General features: G+C 42.9%; 1 protein-coding gene and 1 long non-coding RNA gene across 6 annotated transcripts in view; one reads left to right on the top strand and one right to left on the bottom strand.

The window, feature by feature from the left end:
• Nucleotides 1-22,735, top strand: part of ENTPD1 (ectonucleoside triphosphate diphosphohydrolase 1) — a 62,459-nt gene that overhangs the window by 13,812 nt on the left and 25,912 nt on the right. For 3 of the 4 annotated variants that reach the window (XR_010302536.1, XM_064144642.1, XM_064144641.1), the window contains one exon: nt 11,884-12,311. Coding sequence is in view for 2 of the 4 variants with exons in the window: in XM_064144642.1 (XP_064000712.1) it covers nt 12,296-12,311 (16 nt within the window). In the remaining 2 variants the exon portion in view is untranslated. Of the gene's footprint in view, nt 1-11,883; nt 12,312-21,965; nt 22,056-22,735 lie in introns of all 4 variants that reach the window. The other variant, XM_064144643.1, reaches the window with a different exon arrangement.
• On the bottom strand, nt 2,252-12,095 carry LOC135176044 (uncharacterized). 2 transcript variants are annotated; one of them, XR_010302538.1, is made up of 3 exons: nt 11,848-12,095; nt 9,000-9,112; nt 2,252-2,913 (listed from the first exon to the last, which is right to left on the bottom strand). It is a non-coding gene; the product is annotated as an uncharacterized LOC135176044 (long non-coding RNA). The 2 variants fall into 2 exon arrangements; XR_010302537.1 differs by having other exon boundaries at nt 11,859-12,088.

Below are 22,735 nucleotides of genomic sequence, written 5' to 3'. Positions count from 1 at the left end.
CAGGCGAGTCTGGAGATGTGATACCCATTGCTGTCCATTACTGTGTTTTTGAAAGCTGGGTGTATTAAATATGTGAAATGTTTGCTAGGTCTCAGTTGTTGGCAGACATTTAAGAGCAGTTATGATAGACTGCTACAGAAGTTATTCAATACTCTGTTATACTGTACATGCTGTCATATTTAACTTGTGTAGATGACATCTGGAAACAATTTAAAGTGATGTTATTACTGGGTTTTTTTCTGAAGTAAAACAAGTCTTAATGCTTTAAACTTAGTTTAACAGCATTTCATTCAGAATTTTAGACAAAACTCACACCAACTGCAACAAATAGAAGGTGCTCTAAGTCATGTCCAGAGAAAAGAAACAGATTAAAACCTCAGATAAAAAGCCTGAGGAAAAAATTTGGGAAAAAAATGAAAAACAAAATTAAGAGAAAAGGACTATTAGGAAGTGAAAGAAGGGAAGTAGTTAAAAGAGCCTCCAATAGGTGGGGGAAGGGAGCACAGGAAAGTGAAACATTAAAAAATGAAAGAAAAATTAATGCTGAGGCTAGAGCTGAAGGATGGGAATGGGAACAATATAAGAAAAGACTAACAGCTTGAGGTTGGCAGCGTTTGTGTTTGTCCATGCTAATGTGGCCTCTCCTGACAGTTATTTCAGGAGCTCAGTAAGTTCAAGTGAGAGGTTGCTTTAGGAAAATGATTTTTTTTCTGTGTCATACTGCTAGGCAAACCTGTGTCACTGTAGCAGGCAGTGGTCTTCCTCAAGTTCCAGACTGTTCTTCGAAATAGAGTATAAAAAGTAGTGATAATGAAAAGCACTCAGAGTGAAAGAGAAGCCAGATAGACTGGAGCTGATCTGCCAGCACTCGCAGGAAAACTATTTTTCCCCTACCACAAAGAAGCCCATTGTTCCTATATTAAGTATTTAATTTTGCCTGCATTTAAACCAAGCTGTCTTAAAATCTGTTTTCTTACAGCGGTGAAGTATGTGCCAGTTACTGCAGTGGTGTACAGTGGCACAGCTCCCAGGAGGAGCAAGCCTCTGCATTTTCCAGAGGTCAGGTTTTCAGTTCAGTTTTTCTCAGCCTGCTTACATTGAATTTTGGTGGAGCAGAGTGCAACCTGCCCTTCATTGTTGGGAAATCTCACTATCTGTTCAGCACATAATACCCAGCATGACGGAGAATCATAGAATCATAGAATCAACCAGGTTGGAAGAGACCTCCAAGATCATCCAGGCCAACGTAGCACCCAGCCCTACCCAGTCAACTAGACCATGGCACTAAGTGCCTCATCCAGTCTTTGCTTGAACACCTCCAGGGACGGTGCCTCCACCACCTCCCTGGGCAGCCCATTCCAATGGGAAATCACTCTCTCTGGGAAGAACTTCCTCCTAACATCCAGCCTATACCTACCCCGGCACAACTTGAGACTGTGTCCCCTTGTTCTATTGCTGGTTGCCTGGAAGAAGAGGCCAACCCCCACCTGGCTACAATGTCCCTTCAGGTAGTTGTAGACAGCAATGAGGTTGCCCCTGAGCCTCCTCTTCTGCAGGCTAAACAACCCCAGCTCCCTCAGCCTCTCCTCATGGGGTTTGTGTTCCAGGCCCTTCACCAGAAATCTGGGGCTGTTTAGTTTTGAGATGACTGAGAGGAGATCTCATCAATGTCTATAAACATCTGAGGGGGGTGCCAAGGGGATGGGGCCAATCTCTTTTTGGCTGTGCACAGTAGTAAGACAAGGAACAATGGATACAACATGAAGAGAAACATCTTTATAGTGAGAGTGACGGAGCACTGGAACAGGCTGCCCAGAGAGGTTGTGGAGTCTCCTCCTCCTCTGGAGACTTTCAAAACCCACCTAGATGAATTCCTGTGCAAACTACCCTAAGGGATCCTGCTTTGGCAGGGAGATTGGACTTCATAGCCTTCAGGTCCCTTCCAACCTCTAAAGTGCTGTGATTCTGTGATAAGGGAATCAGGTCCTTGAGAAATCTGAGCATTTTGGGAAATATTAATGACTGATATTCACATATGTTCTTCTGGTAAATCTTTATAACGAACTTTCAGTGTATGCCCTTCTATATAGGCTTTGTTATTAAGTGTTGAAACTTAAAATTCCATTTGCTCTGAACTTGGAAACTTCTGTGGCCATGGTTTTCTTTTCATAGCCAACAAATGTTAGGCAAGTATCGCCGTGTGGTGCAATTCCCTGGTAGGGTGTCAAGTAAGGGAGATTCTCTCTACCAATATTAGAAGAATTTTGCCTTTATTTAGCAGAAATGGAGCTGCTATTAATATAAGCAAGCTGTTATTAACAGATAGCTACTCACACAGTACTTCCAATTATTTCCTCCCACAGTCACATGCAGTCACAGACTTGTACTCGTTATCCAGTGGAGAGATGAAAGGGGCTGACATGCTACTGTGGTTGCTCCAGCAGACTAGTTTGGCTTCTTCATAAGAGGGAGAGAAAACCAATCAAACAAACAAACAAAAAACCACCTCCAAAAAAAGTACAAACGAAAGAGGAGCATGGGTGGGGAAGGGGCTGTCAGTAAGCAAACATGATTTAACAGGACCAGATCATGTGGGTCTTTGATGCCTTAGCACTCCTGCTGAGGCTGCTTCTGCTTGTGACTAGAGCTTGAGGAGTTTAAGTTATGAGAAGCATACTAACAAGCATGGGACCACAGAGAAATTACTGTTGTCTTGAGTTGAAGTTCAGGCTGTCACTTCTGCTCTCAGTATTGCAAATTACCTTTAAATCAGTGGATAGTTGTCCTGAATGCAAGTAGAAAACTTCCTTTTCCTTTTTTGAGTCAAACTCAGTTTGTAAAGATTATATGCTTGAAGTCCCCGTACATCTTCACAGGTCTGTGTAGTTTCTTTGGTAGTACAGAGTATAAATCCTAAAAAACAAACCAATAATATTTGTTCCAGTGTAACACAGTTTGATAGTACTGTAGTTTACTCCATAAGAGGATGAAACATCTGAAATCTCCAAAGCGTACTGACCTGGTATATTTTTACACTGTGTGGTATTGTTGCTTGGAGAAGTTCCCTGATGCTAAAAATAATCCCTTCTATACTGTTTTCTATCTCCAAGGTTACTAAATCTTTTTAACCTTAAGCATAATTAAGATTATACCTACAAACTGTATTTTTAGCACGTTAGATCTTCTGTGATGTAATGTTCTTTCAGCAGACGCAGCTGAGTTCAGAGGAAGTCTGCTAAATGTGAAAATGAACAGGAGAAATCAAATTAGCAACTTCTGTTGGCAGTTGTTCCCTTTTGCAGCTTCTAGTGTTCATCCAAAAATATGGCTTAATGATCCACAGGTCATTAAAAACAAGCTATCAATTTAGAGAAAAAAGCTTCATGTCCTTAAGATATTTGAAATCAAGAGTTAAAAATCACACTCAGGATCCCACCTTATAGTGGGATCGAGTGCATCCTCAGCAAGCTTGCTGACGACACCAAGCTGTGTGGTGCAGTCAACATGCTGGTAGGGATGAATGGCATCCAAAGCGACCCTGACAGGCTTGAGAGATAGGCCAATGCCAGATTCCATGAAGTTCAGCAAAGCCAAGTGCAAGGTCCTACACCTAGGTCAGGGCAATTCCAAATGCAAAAACAGGTTGGACAGAGAATGGATAGAAGCAGTCCTGAGGAGAAGGACTTGCAGGTGCTGCTTGATGAGAAGCACAGTGTGAGCTTGTAGTCCAAAAAGCCAACTGAATCCTGGTCTGCGTCAAAAGAAGCATGGCCAGCAGGTACAGGGAGGTGATTATGCTCTCATGAAACCCTACCTAGAGGACTGTGTCCAGCTCTGGATCTCCCAAAACACAAAACACATGGAACTGTTAGAGCAAGTCCAGAGAAGGGCCATGAATATGATCAGAGGACTGGAGCACCTCTTCTATGAGGACAAGCTGAGGGAGTTGAGTCTGTTCAGCCCAGGGAGGGAAAAAAAAAATATTAGAAATTAGTAGAAAATTCTTCATCCTGATGGTGGTAAGGCACTTGAACAGGTTGCCCAGAGAAGCTGCAGAGGCTCCAACCCTGGAGTTTTCAAAGACAGATTGGGTGGGGCCTTGAGAAACCTAAACTATTAGGAATTGTCTCTGCCCATGGCACTGGGTCTGGAACTAGATGATCTCTAAGGTTCTTTCCAACCTAAACCACTCTATGACTCCATGGTATGAAATTACACAGGTGTTTGTAGTAAGGGGTCAGATCTTTACGTTCATTACAGATGCAGACTGGATAAGGAATGCAAGTTAATCACTGGGAGTTGATGGTTCATAAAGGGAAGTCCACTGAGAAATAAAAGGCTTGAAAAGCCATTTATGTGGTGCAGCTGATAGACATGAACTTATGGATCTCAAGCTTCTTTGTTAATATATGCAAAAAAATCTGTATTTCATAAAACCCACAGGTTAGTTTCCCAGTTCAGGATTGAGTACAAAGTTCAATGAAGCTGAAAATAATCAGACTTAACATTTGCCCCAAACATAAATCAATGCATGTACCACTGAAAACAAAAAAGAAAAGAGGAAGGGTTGCTCTAAATATCAGTTGTTACTTAATTCTTCCTCATAATTCCAAGACAATTGGAGTGAAGAAGATTTTATATGAAGCAAAAATACTATAACCTGTTAGTAACAAATGTCAATCATCAGTAAATGAGGATAGAACACTTTCTAAAATTCAGGATTACTTTTTTTTTCCATCATATTTGTCAGTCTATTGAAGTGCAAAATTAAAAGAGAGAACAGAAAATCTCCCAGAGACTAAAGACAATGGCACTGAAATGCTTGCATCCAAAGTCAGGTAAAGCAAACACAAAATCACATGGAGAAAAACTTTACAGAACCTGAAAGCAAGGCTGAAGATATCTGAGACTTCACCTCTCTATAGGTAGTTCTCTGTAGTGCTCATGGACATGCATTGACTCATTGCAGGTATGCACTGAAATGAGTTGGAGTGTAAAGAGGGCAGCAGACTTTTAGAGTTTCCCTTTCAGTAAAAGGTAGTAAATAGTCCAACAGTGGTGCTTAATTATTTCCCAAAGCAGAGCCTGCTTTCCATAGCCCTGTTGGAAGGAGAATATGTTATGTGTCTAGAACATAGCAAACCAGGTGGGCTGAATTATCACTGGTATATTTATGGCTTTGGTTAACAAACATAAATTAGATATGCTTCTGATTTTTGAGCTATCTCCTTTTTTGCCACTGTGTTCAGATAGGTCCTCTGGATAGATGCAGTCAGCTTCTCTTTTGCTATAGACTGAGTGACATCAGACGGACAAGGTGTCTGTGTGCTGCCATTGGTTTTCCTCTGCAGATGCTCACTTATTAAAGAACAAATCACTTAACAGAGGGTGAGTGGGTAGTCAGGCTGAATTCAGACATTGAAAAAAGAAGTATTTATTTTAAAGTTATTCGTTTTATGCATATTTTCCACACTCTGTCTACTTTTACCCTTTGGAAGAAATACTGAGTGACTTAATTTAACTTAAATACATACAGGTTTTTTGAAAGTTGCTGCTTTGAGGTGATTTGTCTGTTTATTTTTGTCTTAGCTACCAATATGTTGTATGATAAACTAAGATTTAACAGGACAAAACTATTCAAAGCCTTTGTGGAGATGTTGTTAATCTATTTTTCATATTTCCTTTCTGTAATTTACTGAGTTTGGGAGACATTTTGAAGTTCTCTTTGCTAGAGAGGAGTTAGTACTCCCAGTCTTCTCTTATCAATTCATGGTATATTTACTGCTTTTTTTTCTGATGCCTTGTTCTTCTTTTTTTTTCTTTTATTTTCCTCTTATATTACCCTCTTAGATCTTTGGTATGATGCTTTTTGTTGTTTTCTTTTTCCTTTTTTTTTTTCTTTTTAATAAGCCTCATCTATTTCCCCTTACAGTGCTCCTTTCTTTTCTTGCATTGGCAGCCCCATAACACAAAAAATGAGATCTGTGAGGTAAAGGTGCCTGCTGAAGCTCCCCATCCTGTGGGAGCATCAGAAAGTTGGGAATTTTTGCTTTGGTAAGCCACTATGAGGGGTTGTCTGCCACTGCTGCCAGGTAAAACAATAAGAAGATATCAAAAGATGCAAAAATTAAGAACAGAAAATCAAATTGATCAGAAATACCACTAACACTAGGTATATTTGCTAGTCACCATTCTATTCCTAGAGGTGTTCAAGAAAAGACTGGATGAGGCACTTAGTGCCATGGTCTAGTTGACTGGACAGTGCTGGGTAATAGGTTGGACTGGAGGATCTTGGAGGTCTCTTCCAACCTGGTTGATTCTATGATTCTTTGCCTAGCTCTAGTCCTAGTTATTTGGAAGGAAAAGCAAGAGGTCTGTTTCCAGCAAGAGAGTACTAATGTGATATGACAATTAGTGATCACAGAAGCAGACTCAAAGAGCAGGATGATGCCTGTGTTTGATGTTTTTATTCGAATTACCAAGTAAACAGAAGAGCCTGCTGAATTTGGTTTAGAATACTTACAGCTGTCAGGAGTAAAAAGTATCAGGTGCATGAAACAACCTCAGCAGAAAGAGCAATTGGTGTTTTTTGTGAACTAGGTACTTGGATAATGAACAATGTGACATGTGCATGTTTTAAGATATACAATTTTTTATATCAAGTTGTAGTGTTTATGAAGACTAATTAGTTTTGCCTTTATTTCATTCATATATATATATAAAGTTAAATAAAGGTAGTGATAGAAAATGTGTTATCCAAGCACTACTTCCTGTATCACAAAAAAATAATAGAGATGAGAAAAGGCTATAAAAATCTAACATTTATGGAGAACATCCATCAGGGCAGTGGTTGAGTGAGGCAAAATAAATGATTTTATCTGTTGTACTTCAAAGCAAAATAACATCAGGATCTCTGAAGAAATTAGGTTACAGCAGAAGAGGAACCAGCATTAGACATGTAGCCTGATGGAAGAAGCAGTGAAGAAATTAAAGGGAGCTGAACAACCAAGGAGATGGTAATATCTACTGATAACTAAAAATGGTCCAGAAGAAGTACAGTAGGAAAGGCATTATCTTGGAGGAGGTACACAGGCTTGGGGTGACAAAATATGTGACTATTGGTATAGAGACAACATAGGGACATCCTCTAAGAAGGCTACAAATACTCAAACCAAGACAAGGAAGTGAGAAAAAGGAAAGGAAAGGAATTTAACAGATTTGTATAGATAATGCATTTCACAAGTTTAAGGTTCAGGAACAATATTTGTAGTAAGATAAAGCTTACATTTTTACCTAAGTTCTAAAAGCTATTTTTCATTGTGCAGAGAAATGCCATCTTTGAAAATAATGCTCAGTGCACCCAGGCAAATGTACAGCTTGTTGCTTTTTTGCCCATTTCTTCAAGAGTTGCCCAAAAAGTTTGCTTCCTATAAAAGAATCACAGAATGGTAGAGTTTGGGCAGAACCTCTGGGGATCACCTAGTCCAATCCTCTTGCTAAAGCAAGTTCACCCGAAACAGGCTGCATGGAAATGCATCCAGGCAAGTCTTAAAAGATGCAAGAAAAAGAGACTCCACAATCTCCCTCTGATCCCAACAACTTAAAGCATTCACTGTGTGGCCAGAGATGGAAGGCTGAATACCTGCTTCCCAGGGCTGCCAGCTGGTAGGTGTGACATGAACCAGCAAACTAGGACTAAATGTCTAGGAAAGCGTGAAGAAGATTCAACCTATCTCTGCCAGGGCAAATGTTTACAACGTTTGCACACAAAGTTTCTTGGAGCTGCCCCTCTGCTCTGTTGCTTAAACACAGAGTGATGTCATCATCTAAATACACACTCCCAGCCCATGCTCTTAAGCAAAACCAGGCATGGGTGACTTCGATATTGTTCTTGAAGTTGGTGATGGGATCTGTTTCTGCTTAAAATGTTTCAGATGTTGTCATACCAGTTTTTCTGTGAAAACATGTAAGCTACATTTCTAATGTCTGTAGGTTTGTTCCCAGGCTCCCTGTCTGCTTTTTCCTTCCCTCATCCCAAAGTCAAGGGGTTCTGGCCCTGGATTCCAGCATTATCACCTCAGTTCCTTCTGCCTCCTGTGTGTATGAAATGGAGATAATGTGTCCCAGTGCTCACTTGCTTTTGCTCCTTTTCCAAGTTCCAAAGGCAGCATACCTCATCTCCAAAAAAACAAACTCTAGACATCTATGGTGTTTCATGTTTTTAGACACTTTCCAACACACGCACAACTTCTGCAAACTTAGGGGAGCAAGACAATCGAGACTAAGGTCTTACAATGGCTAGGAGGAAGATGGATCTTTAAGACACTTTGTTCCTCCAGAGCTGCACAGGATGCTTGCCTTTGTGCTAGGAGTAGAAAAGTGGCATTCCTCTATTTTGTTATTCTTACCCACTGCTCAAGATATGTGGAAACTGCATCCTGAGCTCTCTAGTTTCCCCTTTTTTATTTCTGTGTTTTCAAGCTTCCTCCTCTTACTGTCTGGAGCCTTATCTGAGTACAAATGCCTATCTCCGGGGCTGCCCCCCCCCCCCCCCCCCCCCCCCCTTTTCTTCTCCTCTTTCTCTTCTCGTTTTGTTTTCTTATGAAAATGACTGCAACACAGAATCTTCCCTGGTTTGTGGATTGAGGTCAGAGGTTTGCCCAAAGGCAGGAGAATCAACTGGCAGAACCAAACTGCTCTGGCAAATCTGGATCTGTCCCTTTCTGGAAGAGGAAGTCTATATTTCATGTCACATGAGGCTATGAATTCCACCCTTCCTCTCCTCTGTCACAGCTGAAGTTTGTTTCATCACTACCTCTTACATCTAAACTACATGGCTGCAAAATAGGGTGCAACATTATTCTCTACTCCTGTAGCTGCAGAAATATTATTCATTTCTATCAGCCTGACATTTAATCACCTTCAACTCAAATCTATTCCCTGTTGCTCTGTGAAGGACTATCACAGTTCATAGCAATGCCTCCCCACAGGGCCCTTACCTTCCAGGTGACAATCTCCTCTTGTGTGAAAATGCTGATAGATATTTTGTGGTCACTGTCTAACGATCATTCCCCACAGCAGTTTCGTCTCTCTCAGTTTGAAGCTGAACTTCCTTAGGAACAAAAAAAAAAAGGCAAACAAAAACCTGTCACTGGCAATCTGAGAACTTATTGTAGTTTGTCAGGTATGTAAACAGTTTTAAAGCATTTGAAATACATCAGTCTGAGCACCCACCGAGGGTGTCAGACGCGCCATGGAGACACGTCTATCTTTCTCGGAGAGAGGCCTGTAGACATCTTCCACATGTTAAATTTGGACTAGTCAACCCTTAGGTGAGCTCTTCAATAGCCCAGGTGACTGATTTTCAGATGGCTGTGCTTAGACTCACCTTGAGACACAGTCTCAAGTTGTGCCGAGGGAAGTATAGGCTGGATGTTAGGAGGAAGTTCTTGCCAGAGAGAGTGATTGGCATTGGAATGGGCTGCCCAGGGAGGTGGTGGAGTCACCACCCCTGGAGGTGTTCAAGAAAAGACTGGATGAGGCACTTACTGCCATGGTCTAATTGACTGGGTAGGGCTGGGGGATAGGTTGGACTGGATGATCTTGGAGATCTCTTCTGACCTTGAGTTTCTAACTGTAGATTGAGTCTAAGCACAGCCATCTGAAAATCAGTTCCAAATTCCAACTTTAAAAAAAATACCATTCAGTGAGGTTTAATTAATTTACTGTGTGGTGTTTTATATATACACACACACACATATATATATGGTTTATGTCCTGTGCTGACAATCTACTAGAAAAGTATTCTTTGCAGCAGTCAGTGTGTGACATTGTATTACTCTTGACTGAAAAAAAAAAGAAAAAACAACCCAAAGCAAACAAAAAAACAGTAGTATTTCTTACTGATAAATCCATGCAGTGCATATTAATTACATTGAAGACTTTCAAAGTTTCATTTGTTAACTGACATGATTATTGTTAAAAGATTTGGTGTTCAAGATGACTGATAAAATTATTTCTACTATACTATACCCTTTAAAAACACTGCCCATGTATATCACTGGGAGGTAAGCTCAGCTCTTCCTTACTTCTATTGCTCAGGCCAATTTTTCTGGAAAAGATAACACTTGCAGTCCACCTTCAGCTTTGTCTGCTGAAATGCTGCTCCCTGGGTTTTTCAACCAAAGCTGACAATAATTCAGAAAGAATTTAACTCACCAAAGCATTCTTGTAGATTGTTTTATTTTGTAGATCCCTGTTTTCCTGTTCCCAGAAAGGTTATAAACAGGAGTATTATCTTACCAGATTGCAGTAACAACATGCTTGGACACAGTCTGTTTGTGAAGGAGAAAAAAATATTGTCTTAGTGATGGGGCTGCATTAACAGAAGGGATTTGAAAGTCCGTGTCCATATCTGGTCCTAGCATGAGGACCCTGCTCTTCCTGCCTCTCCCTGGGACAAGATTTTTGATGCTGGTGCTAGGCACAGAGCTGGATGATGTTCAGTTGCAGGGTGCATGTTTGCCTGTCCTAATGCAAAGAGAAGCCCCAGAAACAGGAGCATGAGTTGGTAGATGTGACACTGAGAGGGGAGCAGGCTGTGCTACAGGCAGGGCATGGCAGCTGGCTGCAAGTGCTTGGTGGCCTGTGCCTCAGTGACTGCATTCTCTGGGTGACCAGTGTGGAGAGCACGTGGCAGTGGGGAAGAGCCCTAAGGCCTGAGGTGCTAGGGGCCACAGCTCTGAGAAAGAAGTGAAAGAGCCAGGGTGGTTTGTGACATCCTTTGAAGTGTGATGCTGACAGATCATAGGCAGGAGTGTGGGGACACATGTAGCATCTAGAAAGGGCTGTGGAAGGAAGTTGCTGACACTCCTTCAGTACCAGCCTCTAGATGATTAAGGGAATGGAACACCTCTCTTACAAGGAGAGACTGAGGGAGCTGGGGTTCTTTAGCTTGGAGAAGAGGAAACTGAGAGGTGACCTCACCGATGTTTTTAAATATGTGAAGGGTGAGTGCCAGGAGGATGGAGCCAGGCTCTGCTTGGTGATGCCCAATGACAGGACAAGGGGCATGGGTGGAAGCTGAGGCATAGGAAGTTTCATGGAAACATGAACAATTTTTTCACTGTGAGAATGACAGAACACTTGAACAGGCTGCCCAGGGGGGTTGTGGAGTCTCATTCTCTGGAGATATTAAAAACCCGCTTGGACACGTTCCTGTGTGATCTGGTATAGGTGATTCTGCTCTGGCAAGGGGCTTTGACTGGATGATCTTTCAAGGTCCCTTCCAGTCCCTGACATTCAGCGATTCTGTGATTTCTAATTTGGATGGAGTCAGCCTGGGAGGTGTGCAGGGGGCTTCGCAGGGATAAATGGGGCAGGGGAAGAAATATCCCTTCAGGCCTTCTTGGGAAGTAGTCAAAGTCGTGTCTTTCCTGAAGGTCCCCAGAAGATGCAGCCAGAGTTGTGAGCTTATTCATGGGGCAGGTGACTTGTCAGCAGTTATTTCAAATTCATCTCCTTTCATGATTATTTGGTTGGTTGTGTTAGGTGCTTTTTCCCGTGGGATGGACCTCATAGCTGGAAACAAGGGAGTCCTCTTCTCAGGACTCTCGTGTACTTCATCAGTGTGGAGAAGATCTGCTCAGTCATATATAATTTAAAAGGGGGAGAGGTGGAGGGGAGAGAGAGAAAACAACAAACCGCCCCCCAAAAAAGCCCTCCAAATAACAGGGGGAAAGAAAGAAACAACCAACCACAGCTAAACAAAAACAACGGCAAAAAAAAACCCAAACAAACAAAAATTCCCACAAACCCAAAAAACACCAACCAACCAACCAAACTCACCCCCAACCGACCTAAGAAAATGCTTTCTCTCTGCAGTCAAAATGACCTCTTCCCTCGGGAGCCAGCGATGAAGTCCTGCCTCACACCACGGCCCCTGCGGAGCCCACAGCGGCTGTTCCTTCGAGTAGCATCCCCTGGTCCCGCCCATCTTCCCCCGGCCAGGCGGGACCCTCCGACCCGGCGGGACCCTTCAGTCCGGCGAAGTGGCCCACGGCGCCAGCTCTTCAATGAATCTGTGCTTTAAGAAATGCAGGAGGTCAGCCTGCAAATTAGATGGATTTGAGTCAGTAGAGTCAAAACTTAACCCCTCCCACAAAGCTCAGGGACCACTGAGAAGCCCATGTTCATGAACACCTCTCACTAAGGCAGCTCAGAGCCGGAGGAGCCTGAGAAGCCTGAGAGAGGAAGAAGAGGAGAGCGAGAGAGGAGGGAGCGAGCACTGGCACTGATGGACGAGCCAAAGGGTAAGGACTGAAGCGAATCGCTGGCCTCCAAAAGCAGCCCTTACCCCGGTGCAGGGGCGCGGAGTGAGTCGGCCGGGTGACCCCGGGGGGCGGCATCCCTCGGCCGGCTCTCGGGAGGGGCTGTGCATATTCATGAGTAGCTCCTACGGAGATGCTAACCATGAGGGGAGCTCCGGCAGCACCACAGCCCGGCATCGTGTTGCTCACTCCGCGTCCTCGGAGCGCTGCTGGCGGTGCTGGCGGTGGGCGAAGTATCCGCGGCGGGGGCTTGCCTGGGTGGGTACCGCCTTGCCGCAGTCCTCCCCCGGCTGACATCATCTTCAACCCTTAGGACCCCTGCCCGATTCTGAAACGACAGTGCCAACTTGTGACTGGAGTGCCCGAGGCTGGGGGTGGCTGCTGGGGCAAGCTGGAGGCTGGTGGGTTTCCGGGCGGTGCAGCGGGGCTGAAGGGAGCGGAGGCTCCGCGCCGGCGTCTGGCAGAAGTTTGCTCGCGTTAGTGCGAGGGATTCCCTCCTTCTTCTTTCCTCCCTCCCTCCCTCCCTCCCTCGCTGCGGCTGGCTCGCCGGCTGCAGCCCACACTGCCCACGGGCCCGGGCCCAGCGGCGCGGGGAACCGCACTGGGAGCACGAAGGGGGGGAAATGCAAAGAGCCAAAACTCAGTGAAAGGTGTTGACTGCAAGGAAACGGCATGGAAAATGCTAGCTCTGAGACTGCAGGAATTGCTGCACAGGGTACAAAGGGTTCTCGGTGCGTGGCCTCGGGGTCAGAGTGCCACGGAGAGGAGGTTCCCCACTTGGCTCCCTGGCAAGCCCTCCCGCCTTAACTGCGGTCCCAGGGGTCGGGGAAGGGACTCGGCATTAGCTGGAGATGCCAAGGAAACAGCAATTGTTGTAAGAAATATACGTCTTGTACCAGAGTTTGCCTTTTATAATCAGCTGGCATGGTGCGCCCAGCAGCACCCTTCACTGAACGTTTGGCGTGAACATCTCCTACTTTGGTATCAGCTTTTATCTGAGTGTCTTGCTCTCTGTTTACAGCAGCTTCTGCAATACGGTCCAGCATTCTTTACCATTTTCTTTACTCCAAGAAAAACAAAAAGCGTTTCCCAAGGTTTTAACTTCACACAAGGTATTTAAGGGGAAGAAGCATTTTCTCAGCCCGATGTACATCAAAATACAAAACAAAGACTGGCAGAATGAGAAGGTTAGCTCATTAGGTCATGCAGTCATGAGTGAAGCTGGAAATATTTAGAAATAGTTTTCCTCTGCTGAGGAAGGAGATAAGAATAGTTTTGAAACCAGCCTTTTAAAAGTTTTCATTCTAGAAATGAAATGTAATGCATGAAGGGAGATGCCTTTTCTAGCGAGGTGAGGAATTGCATGGAAGAAACTTAGCGATGAGAAATGATTTAGCAAGGAGCCTTGCTTTAGAAAGTGGAATTCTAAAGAGACGGAATTAAAATGAGGAAAACTGACAGTCCTGAAGTTAAGAGACTGTGATAGGCCAACTTGCAGAACACACAAGTTGTCTTGCAGGAGCCTAATGATAATTAGTGCAATGAATAGCAAGAAACCACACTTAATGCTCTGTGGTGGAAGAAGGAAATGTGGCAGTATTTGAAAACAACTCTATAGGAAAGATTCCACCTTGAAATGATGCATGGAGATGCACCGAGGGCAGGTCCTTTCAACAGAAAGGAATTATTAGGGAGTATTCCAGTTAGCTATCCATTTCTTGGGAGTCTTGTCCATAGGGACTGCAAAAAGTAAGGCTGTTCTTCAGTTTTAGAAGCTCATATTTTAAATACTGATACTGTCAGCTCTGCCTAGAAATTTGGATCAAGTTCTGCTTGAGATGATACAGTGATAAATATATTAATACCTTCTTAGGCAGAAAGTGTAACCTAGTTTGAAAAATATGTGGGGGGGGCTTCAGTTTGGGGAAAGCATAATGTTCATTTCATGCAGACAGCAGTGAAAAGTGGTAAATATTCTAAAATACACAGATTTTATCATAAAAGGTACTGAACTGAACAAAAGGTGGTAACTCTGGTTTGGAGCTCTGTATACATGATGAATTAATCACTGCTGCCAGATGACTGCTCTCTATGGACCAGTGATTGTTCCAGCATGGAACAGTAATAAAGCAAAACACAATGGGGGGGGGGGGGGAGGGGAGGGGAGGAGGAAGGTAAAGGGATGTGGCTAAAAATGGCAAATTTAAAGAATACATATGGAACAGCACTGCAAACACAAGAATGAGGATGACTGGCTAATTGATTCAGGCAATGAAGGCAGCAGATAGAAGTTAATATCAGTAAAGACAAGGGAAGTGGAGAAAGGAAATGGAGACCATCTGATGGAACATACAGGATGTGAATTGTGGAAGATTATTTAGAGCAGGTAGCGATGTCAGGGAAAGATCTAAAGTGAGCAGCGTGAGACACATTTCAAAGGAAATGTTCATTGTGTCTTAGGAACAAAATAATGTATATCTAGCACTTGCATAATCATTATGGAGGTGGAGAGGGTAAGATTTTGATTATGATGCAGAAAAAAAAAAACAACCTACAGAAGCACTGGTTAAATACTTTCCCAAATTTTGGACTAAAAATAAATTCCCATATGAAAGACTATTTCATGGAATGGTTATAACCAAGTAGCCTGTTTTGTTGATTAACGTTCTGGGGGGAAACAAAGTCTTGTAATAATTCTAAATTCAATGTGCCAGCTACTGAGATCTGTGTTTGATGATGTTAATTTTCAACAAACTGGAGTAGAACACTAGGGATATCCTAGGCAATGGGAAGGGTGCTATTATTGACCCAATTTCCCAGCAGTACAATGGTGGGGAGGCTAGAGAGCTATTGCCACTTTAGGCTGACATCAGTTCTACGTGAATAACTGGATAGATTTCCCCAGAATAATTTTTTTTAGTAGCCAGTTTGATCATTTTCTGTTAGTAATGGATAAGACTTACAAAGTAGCTTTGGGAATAACATTGTAGAAATGGACAGCACTGTCAAAATGGGTAACGGAAATGAATGCGTCAAAGGAAATTACTCATCCTACATGGATTCAAGCCTGTGACTTCATGTGGTCCCCTCAAGTGAATATATTAATCTGCATCTTAGAACAGACATTGTCCCACCTGCAAGAGTCTGCTGCAAAAAAAACTCAAGGGATGTTGCTTTTGGATTTGGAACTTGACTTAGAGACTGCATTTACAAGGGAGGGGTAGGAAAAGTATTTCAAGTACTGATAGGCCTTTTCATTTGTCCTTGCTTTCTTGAAGGCTTTTACTGTTTACAGAGTAAGTCAGCTGACTTAACAAAATAGATATTAAACAAGCTTGACGTAATTCATTTGGGAAAAAAAAAAAAAACAGGCCACATTTTTTCTCATGTATGTTATCACTGTTAACATTCTCATTGTGATTTACTTCTCCAAATGAGCCTGGAGACTCCTCAAAGTTCTAGGAAAACAAAAAATCCTAAAAATTGAGTGAATATTCAGCAAATCTGGGCTGTATGCTAAGGAACTTCTAAAGCCTGACTTTCCTGATGGAAAGTTTCTGAGAAACTACCTCACAAAAGGGGAATTGAAAGAACTCATTTCCCTGGTTGGTATTTGATAGTCATGGGGTGGATTATGAGTGTACAGACTGGAAAGACAACTGGTCCTTTATCTGATCTGTTTTCCAACTAATTATTTGCACTTGTTTTATTTTTCAGAAATGGCAGATATGGTCAAAAAGAGTGAATATTAATATCTCTCACGTTATTGCTTCTCTGGAGCAATAGATGCATTTCTGATGGTTCTGATTACAAAAGGCTCCTTGTGACTCTCCAGCAAAGAATGAACTAATAGATTAAGACCTGGATAACAACAGACCTCAAAAATAGTTATCAAAGGAAATCATCACTAAACAGCTGTGCTTTCAGAGGTATTCTGCAAGAGGCCTGATGGCATTAGACATTTTCAATACTAATCTAAAAAGCATAAAATTGTTGCTGATTTACAGATGGAGTTTGTCAGTGCTAGGAAGACCAGTACAAATACCAATTAAGTCAGAGGAAAAAGTCTAAGGAAGCCAAGAGTTGTTGGAAACATAAAGAGTAAATAATAGGCTTCAAGCCAAGCTTGTAAAAGCACAGCTAATGCAACTCTGGGAGGAAAATTGGACATTGAAATCATGAATAGAGTAGAACGAGGTCCAGAAAATATGGTCCAGAAAAATATGCAGAAGTTCCTATGTGTGTGACCCATAACTCATAGTTTATTTGCTTCATAAAGCAATTTTGTTGGTATTTTCTTTTATTTGGGAAAAAGTTGTCCTCTGGTCACCTTATTGGTACTGTGACAACCTGTATTTATCTGTTGACCTGTAATTATCAGAAACACATATAACACACACACCCCCCCCCAGGAATATCTTGAGGAGAAAGATATTTAAGAGGCTGTACACCTGGAAAGGGAAGGATTACAAAAGCTGCAATAGTTTGTAATCAGTTCTACCTTTCTTAAGTTCTCTACCTGGCTTAGTATGGTGCCAAAATATCAAGATTGGCCACATTCTTTCTTTTCCTAGGATATCTTTCTATCTTTAGCACTTCTGGGGTTGAAAGCAACCAGCAAATATGACTTTGGGGTTAACAACCTCTGGGTAGGTATTTTGTACCTTTTTACTAGCCCATTGTTCAATAGCAGTGTTCCGTGGAGCTGAATCTCTTTTGAGGTGTGTTGAGATAGGAGCCAGGTTCTCAGCTTGGAAGTTATTTGTCTGAAGTGGCTAGGGTTTGATTAAGGACAGGAGAGTTTTGAAGTTAAATTTGGCGTGAAGTGAATGATACTGAGATGACTCTGGAGAGCCAACCCATAAGGAAATAGTATTGCTTGAAAATGATGAACTTAATTGTAAAATTCCAGGTCATCATCACAAGAGAAGCACTCCTGTTGATTTTCTGAACAATGAGTTAAATTGGACCACTTCTGTAGTTCTGTTTTCTTATGTTTTTGTCAGCTAGATTTGAGCTCTGGCTTGATCTCTAAGCTTAGGGGAAACTCTCCTTCCCTGAGCAGAGCTCGTTTTACAGCAGGCACTTCCATCAGCATTTCCTAGATGCATAGCTGTTGGCAGTGTGCTTGCATGGGGAGCAGCAGGGCCTAAGGGTGCACTTCTACAGCCATTGTAATCTGACATAAATCTGTACTGCTGAAAGAGAAGAGAAAAGGCAACTCCCTGTCTCTAGCATTGTTTTTTTTTTTTTTTTAGGTTGTTTTTGTTTGTTTGTTTGTTTGTTTTTAGGTTTTCCTGCAATAACTGTGAACTTGTCTGGATTAAAAGTCGATAGCAGCCCAAGTGAGAGAATAGAAGGAAACAAGGGTGAAAGCCACTCAGATGAAAGTTGTTGGAGGAGGCTTCATTGTAAGACAAAGAGAGGCACAAAACTGGCCTTGTGCTCTGAAACAGTGCTGCATTAGCAGTACAGATTAAGAAATGAGTTAAGGGAAAAAGTGTGAGAGACCAGATGGAAGGAAACAGAGTTGGCTAAGTGTACACTGGACAAATTCATCTTCTTAAGTTGTCTCATGCATTTGTTCCCCCCAAATGCAGCTGGAAATACCATCTCTTTGAGCTGCCCATCCCTTTGCCACTTGTGTTATGCTGGATGTCGTCATTCAAGGGTGATGCAAGTAGCGTAGTGGTCACTGTTAGTGATCAGCTACCACCAGCAGTGCTACAATTCTGCCTCTCATATTTTTTCTCTGAAACTGTTCAGGGTCTTACTGGTCTTTTCCAGCTTGGGAAGAGCTTTCCGTGAGGATCTGCAGAGCCACTTCACTGTCTTCCTTCACACTGCCTTGCAAGTTCCCCTTGTAATGTCAACATACTTTGTTGGTAGTGATTAAGCTTCTGGTATGAGGAGGCACATGCCTATCAGTCTGAACCTCGCTGCCCTGTGCTTCCTTGTGACCTTCATCCAAATTCACACTACATCTCCTCTGGCCAAAAAGTAACACTTAAAAGAATGGCTGAACGGTTTACATGCTGGGACTTGCAACTTTGAGCAAGCACTTTTATTTTGCATTAGTAAAGGTTAAAGGCTCTTAGTTCAGTTTCTATGCTCCCCTTTGTTTCTGATCTTTCTGAGAATCTTTGCCCTGACCATGTAGCATGGGGAATGTCACATCGATTCCTGGGGAAGAGAATGAAAAGCAAACTGACCCATTTTTACAAAGGAGTAAGAATTAGCTTGTGGTTTCATTAACTATCTGCAACCAAGTTCAAGCTGCAACTGGTCTTTGAGCTCTGTGTGCTGCCTGGAGAAGGTGAATCAGCAGCTCAGGACGTAGAAACCACTTAAACCTCTCAGCTAGCTAGCTGCATTTTTGAACAAGGCTCAGAGGGCTTCCAAGACACAGTGGCAGGAACTGCTGGTACAGCTGCTGTGGTTTCTAACGTTCACCAAGAGTGACACTGCAACTGGAGGCAGGGGAGGCAGGAGCCTCCGCACTGTCCTCCCTGGCTTGTAGCAAAAAATGAAGACTCTTCAGAAAGTGAGAGATGGATGGAATTTGGAGATTCTGCAGCTCAGCTGATGGAATGGATGCACGGTGCATGGTAAAGCCTAAGGAGCAGGCATACAGCGGGAGGGAAAATGGAACTCCTGTATGGAGCATGGGCTTGGTGGTAGGGACAGGTAACAGAGTGGGATCTGTATCTCTACTGAAAACTGTCCCTCCCTCCTCCTTACTCTTTTCCAGAATGACTGAGGGCAGCTTTTGCCAGGGAGAACATCTGATCTTGGCCAAGATCAGCCTCTAGCTGCTGGCTCTTGCTGCTTTGTGGAAAACACAGTGGAAATCTGCAATTTTGCCTTGAATTGAATGTGTCCAATAAGTTGATCTAGAGCTCCTATATATTTACTTGTGCTTTCCTGAAATAGCATAGGGAGCATACCATTCGTCAGGTTTATCTGAGACTTCAGTAAACACAAAACCAGCTGAAGCTGAAAAGAACTTTGTTCCAGTAAATCTAGTAGTCAGGTTCTTGTTTATAAGACTTAGAAATATTGTTGTGACAAAAAAAAAGCATGAAAGCCATGAAGAAAACAAGAAAAAAGAAACTTTCCATCACTGTGGTTTAGAATTTTTTCTGTCATTAGTCAGAGAGAATTAAGAATCTGTTTTGAAATTAGTCAGTTTCAAGTTTAAAGGTGATTTTAGTTGGTGGTTTAACACATGAAAGGCTGAGCTGTATCTACCCTGCCTGATGAGGACTGTCAGACCACAGCTCCTTCCCCACACTGTGCTCATGACTGTGTCAACCTGGTGAGAGAATGTAACCCATTTGGCTAAAAAAAATAAAGTAAAAGTTGAAAAAAGGAACCTGCATTTGTACAAATGCAAGGTACAACAGTAGCAGAAGACAGAGGTAGGTTAGTCCTCTTTTCATGGCAGAGCAGACAGACGAGTTAAGCCAACTGTGAAACTAAACCCTTGCACTTCATCTTAAAAATAGTGCTTTTTAACAGACCCTGGCCCTGTGCCATGAACTCCTGTTAAAGACAGCAATTTTACAGTTATGTTTTAGGTTACAAAGCATGTCTCAGCTCCAGAGATGAGTAATTTCTTTGCCAATTTAAGGGCCTTCTAGTGTTGTGGCCACTTGGAGTCTGTGAGAATACTAACTGGGTCCCAGAAGCCTCTCTGGGAATAGATGCCTTTCTGTAAATAGGGATCTTGGAGAAACTCTTCTACCCATTTGCTTCTCAGGAGACCGTAACCACAAATTTACATTGTAATATTTTGCAAACCACATCTCAGGAACTTTTGTTGTGGTGTAGCAGTCAGTCTTTAGCTCCCCTAGCATTTCATAAAGCACATATATAACACACCAAGACTGCTATTCAGTCATTCCTAACGCCTGTATAAAGTAGCAAACAATTTTTTCAACTCTACTGGTTCCTCCTGCCTCCATCTCTGAAGTCAGACTGCAGGAAGGAAACACAGGGAATACCCTCTTTCCTGCTACAGGGCTCTGCTGCCAATGTTCCTCTTTTTCAGCATGTTTGTTCTAACCAAAATGACATTTTCCTTCCCCCACCCCCCAGATTTTTGAAGTTGTAGCAGAATTACATAGATCTTGTAGTATGAGTCATGTGTATACTTTACTAGACCAGTAATATCCAAATTGCTTTTAATCTGGCAGAACACAATAGAATGTATCAAAATGATGGAAGACAAATTTAAGAGTAGCTGTAGCCAAAGCATGCTGCTCTTTTCCTGGGAACTCTGCCCTTCAGCTGGAGAGAGCATGCTGTGAGCCCTGGTTTGTGAGAGAACCCCAGAGAAGCAGATGAGGTGGCCCAGGGGACAGAGCATCAGGCGAATTATTTGCTACTGTCCTCTGCTTTTTCATCATCTGGGGAAATAGGACTAATGGTCCAGAGCCTCTGTAAACTGTCTGGTGATATATGGAAGGAAACCACTGCACCAATTTTAAGCGTTATGACTTTTTATTAGGGAAAGGCTGAGGTTCCACAGAGAAGCATTACCTGTTTGGTCTAGTGCCCCATATGTTGTGGACCGGCAGCCCTGCTGAGAGATGGAGTCAGCTGTGAAAGCCCCAGAGTCAAGGGGAGCCTGGGAATAGTGAAAAGTAGTGAGACAGTCCTGAGCTTGCTGAGTGTCTGTGTGCTGAGAGAAAGCTGGGCTCATAAAACTATGTCATGAACATGAGAAAACATGTGTTTACAAAAGCCTCCTTGTGTGATCTGCTTTTGTGGGATAATTGTAGCTATCCTGTCTCACAGGAGCTTTATGGGAGAAGCTGAGGTTAATTCCAGCCTTGCCCTGTGAGCCTGGTTACAGGAACACCACCAGGTCTGCACTGCACTACTGACAATGGTTTTGCCCCATACTGTCACAGGGATCTAATAGACTGAAAACAGTTCTAACATTGTTAGTGAGGTCTTGGGCCTAAATTGTTTAAAATCCCTTGTGGTGAGTCCGGTAGTGACACCCAGGGACAGGCTGCATTGTTCCTCTCTTGGATTTCAGCATCCTCTAATTCCTAGTACACTGCCTCTTCTGCTCCAAGCAGGAGATCCTACTACAACCAAGCAACAGAGCAGCATATGGGAGCAGACTCTAGACCAGTCTTAAAGTCCCCTTCCTTTATTAGGGTCCCACATCACCTACCCAAGCCAGGAGGCATTCTCACAGCCACAATGATGGCTTGTGAAAGGAAGGTCCCAGCACACTGTGTATAAGGCAAGTATGCAACTGAAGAAGCAGAAATACTACAGCTGACCTTTGTAAATGAGCATGGAAGCATGTGAGAGAGAGGACTAGATGAAGGAACAGAGGAAGGGTTAAGAGAATGGTTGGTGTTGATAACCAAAGATGTGACCAACTGCACTAAAACTGGGTGAATGCTGACAGATGTGGCGTTTGTGACAAGCACAGCAGTCTGCACCTCTGAGTCTGATAAGCCTCACATGGATGGCTTGCCAGCAGAAGGCATGGGTGCTGATAAAGTCCCTACATATATGACTCCTTGGGGGAAAAAATGTGCTCCAATAGTAAAATGATGACAGCAAGGTCACATCACGTTCCATGCACAAGTCCTTCTCCTCCTCTCCCAGCAGGATGGCTGACTGTGAGAGCTAAGGTGCCTGAAATGAGGAAAAGGAGGCACTGAGCAGCCATCTGTCCTAGGACTCCTGGGGGATGAGGTGAGTTTTTTTGAGGCTAAGGCATCATACTGTAGTGGTTGATATACACTAAAGATGGGAAAAGACCTGCTCAGAAGTTTGTACCTTGCCACTGAAGAGGAACCCAAGGAGTGTGGTAAGAACTTGGCATTTTGGCACTTTTGGTCCCATCACACACACAGAGCACCTGGACAAGTTCATTGCCTGTGATTTTGAGGAGAGTGTGGGTGAGAGAATGAGTTTTTCAAATTGCTTATCCTCTTCCTGCTCCATAAGGTCTTGCACTATTGCTATATTAATTTCCTTTATCATAGCTACATTAAAAACTACTATGCTCATGAATAAGGAAAAGATGTGTAACCCTTGTTTATAACTGGCAAAGTCAGCAGAACTTGAGATTATGTTTTGGCATGATCAGGGGTACAAAAAAAGGTAGAAACAGAGCTATGAGGGGCTCTGGGAGATGAAAATTATTGGGCAAAAATATTGGACAGAACAAAATGGGGGGAAAGAAAAGTTGTTGAACTCTTTCAGCAATCAAAAGTGCAAAGCTGAAACTACTCACCAACCTTTCATAGTCACAGTTCCCACTCAAAGCAAGTTCATTTTCCATGTGTCTGTGTAAAGGGTGAGTAGATCATGATCCAGGAGGAGACCCACTGCTGAGTGTCATCTGAACAAAGAATGTTGTGGGAGCGCAG

The sequence above is a fragment of the Pogoniulus pusillus genome, chromosome 6 (genome assembly GCF_015220805.1).
Source record: "Pogoniulus pusillus isolate bPogPus1 chromosome 6, bPogPus1.pri, whole genome shotgun sequence".
NCBI classification, from domain to species: Eukaryota; Metazoa; Chordata; class Aves; order Piciformes; family Lybiidae; genus Pogoniulus; species Pogoniulus pusillus.
This window is presented reverse-complemented; position numbering and strand designations above follow the sequence as displayed.